This window comes from Apis dorsata, unplaced genomic scaffold (assembly GCF_000469605.1).
Source record: "Apis dorsata unplaced genomic scaffold, Apis dorsata 1.3 scaffold_92, whole genome shotgun sequence".
Taxonomy (NCBI): domain Eukaryota; kingdom Metazoa; phylum Arthropoda; class Insecta; order Hymenoptera; family Apidae; genus Apis; species Apis dorsata.
In genome coordinates this window covers 1210659-1213560 of record NW_006263390.1, presented here as the reverse complement: position 1 = coordinate 1213560, position 2902 = coordinate 1210659, and the positions used below count along the sequence as shown (strand labels likewise).

The window sequence follows — 2902 nt, the reverse complement described above, 5'->3', positions numbered from 1 at the left end:
GTTTCGTTTCGTTTCGTTTTTTTTTTTTTTTTCTCTTTCTTTTTGACTGACCATCATTGTTCCTCCACAGACCGACCGCCCGTAAGGTAAGACGGCGGTTTTTATACGATATATATATATATGTTATCTTTTCTCGTAATAATAATAATAATTTGTTCGTTACGAGGGCACGTTAAGATTAAGGTTAATTTAAAAAGAATATAAAAATACGAACCAACGCTCTATCGGCGATTCACCTACGAAAATTGCAAGTTTTTCTCTTCTTTTCTGTTGCAAATTATCGTAGCAAGCGGTCGAGGAGAAGTACAAGCTGTGCGACGAAACGTCCTCGAAATTGCTGAAATGGATATCCGAGGTGGAGGAGCAGTTGGCCAATCAGGAGAACGCGAAGGAGGACATCGAGGAGCTTCGAAATCAAATAACCGCTATGAACGTAAGCATTCGTATGATCGAATCGAAACGTTCGAATTACAAAAATTCATTATTGCATTTATATATATATGTATGTATGTATGTATACACATATATAGAAGATCAAAGTGGACTTGGAAGCGCATTCGAGGCCAGTCTCCTCCTGCCTCGATCAGATCCGTCAAGTGGTTCTGACGGGTGGCAACGTGTTATCCAGCGAGGAGGTGTCCACGTTGGAGAAGAACGGCCGCTCCTTGAAGACGAGGTTCGACAAAGCCTCGGATCGTACCGAGAGAATGGTGAAACGGTTGAACGCGGCCAGAGACGAGTTGGTCAAATTCAAGTTAGTGTTATCTCGTATTAGAAGATTTCTCTCTTGTTTTTTTGATCGCTTTAAGCGTTCCAAGCTGGTGCGCTCTCAAGGCCACCGCTTGGATCGATGCGGCGATTTTTAACGATATTTATTTATTCATGTTCGATTCTTTTTAAAATCTATCGCTTGGCGAATAGATTCTATTTTTCTAAGCTCTTTATGGTATGATCTTATAAAACGTGGAATAATGTATTGTCGAATGGTTAGATTTTTTTATCTGAAATTACATCGCGGATCTATATATTTTTCGAAGTGGCGATAGAAATATTATTTTCAAAGTTTTTCAGTAAACGACGATTTTATTGAATAATTATTTCTATTCGTTGAGAGAAGGAAAATAACGATGAAAATAGAGATGTAATGTAAGAAGATGAAAAATAATATATAATAATAATAGATAGTGAATATGAGAATACGTTATTGGGATATTAATTCAAGATGAGTTTTTCATTATTAAACAATGAAGTTATTTCTATTCATTAAGAGAATGACGACAGAGAGAAAGAAAGAGATATTTTTCATAGTATATTTTTATTAAATAACAAAAGTATTTTTATTTATTAAAAAAATTGACGATATAGAAAAGGAAAATAGAAATGTACTATATTTTTATTAAATAACGAAATTAATTCTATTCGTTAAGAAATTGATAATAGAGAGAAAGAAAATAGCAATAAACAATGAAATTATTTCTATTTATTAAGAAATTGATGATAAAAAAAATAATGATGAAAATATAAATGTAATATTTATATATAATTTTTATTAAATAACGAAATTATTTGTGTTCGTTAAGAGATTGATGATAGAGAAAGAAAAAACAGTGATGAAAACATAAATATAGTATATTTTTATTAAACAATGAAATTATTTCTATTTGTTAAGAGATTGACGATAGAGGAAGGCAAAATAGTGATGAAAATATAAATGTAATATATTTTTATTAAATAATGAAATTATTTCTATTCGTTAAGAAATTGATAATAGAGAGAGGGAAAATAATGATGAAAATAGAAATATAGTATAAAAAATAGACAGTGAATATGAGAACACATTATTGGGGCATTAGCTCAAGATCAGTTTTTCGTTATTAAATAACGAAATTATTTCTATTTATTAAGAAAAATGATGATAGAGAGAGGGAAAATAGTAATGAAAATAGAAGTATAATATATTTTTATTCAATAAATTATTTCTATTCGTTAAGAAATTGATAGAGAGAGGGAAAATAGTGATGAAAATAGAGACGTAATAAGAAAAGCTGAAAAATAAGAATAACAGATTATACGTGAATACGTTACTGGAATTTGTGACATTTTATCGATATTTTATTTATACTTGCTCTAACAAACCGAGGATGCATTTTGGTAATTACTTTATTATTAAAATAGCACTCAAAACAACGATATAGACTTCAACATTTCACAAATTTTCTTTCTTTACATATAAAGATACATAAAATATTAGAATATAAAAGTTTTATACGTTAATTCGTGCGTAAAATCGTTTCAAGTTAAGAGCGAAAAAAGCGCAAAGAGTTAATACTTTATGTATTCTTTACAAAGAGAGAAAAAAATTTGTCGAGTATTAAAGTCTATATATCGTTGTTTCGCGGTATTTTAATAATAAACTATATTACAAAGTATATAACAATTAACGTATTCTTAAATTCATACCTATTATTTATTATTTTCATTCTCTGTTTTCCTTCTCTCTATCTCTTAATAAAAACAATTTAATTACTCTTAATAAAATTTACTTACAAAAATAATATTTCTATTCCCGTCGAAAACAAAAATTCACTATATCTACCATCCACTTCACCCAAGATTAAATAAAGAAGAATCTATCGCCATACAACTATATTACAAAGTATATAACAATTAACGTATTCTTAAATTCATACCTATTATTTATTATTTTCATTCTCTGTTTTCCTTCTCTCTATCTCTTAATAAAAACAATTTAATTNACTCTTAATAAAATTTACTTACAAAAATAATATTTCTATTCCCGTCGAAAACAAAAATTCACTATATCTACCATCCACTTCACCCAAGATTAAATAAAGAAGAATCTATCGCCATACAACTATATTACAAAGTATATAACAATTAA

General features: G+C 28.7%; 1 protein-coding gene across 1 annotated transcript in view; it reads left to right on the top strand.

Moving 5' to 3' along the window:
• The window catches only part of LOC102676092 (microtubule-actin cross-linking factor 1-like), an 81873-nt gene that overhangs the window by 28253 nt on the left and 50718 nt on the right, over window positions 1–2902 (top strand). The window contains 2 exon segments of the mRNA XM_031508603.1: window positions 287–433; window positions 531–754. Coding sequence (XP_031364463.1) covers window positions 287–433; window positions 531–754 — 371 coding nt within the window.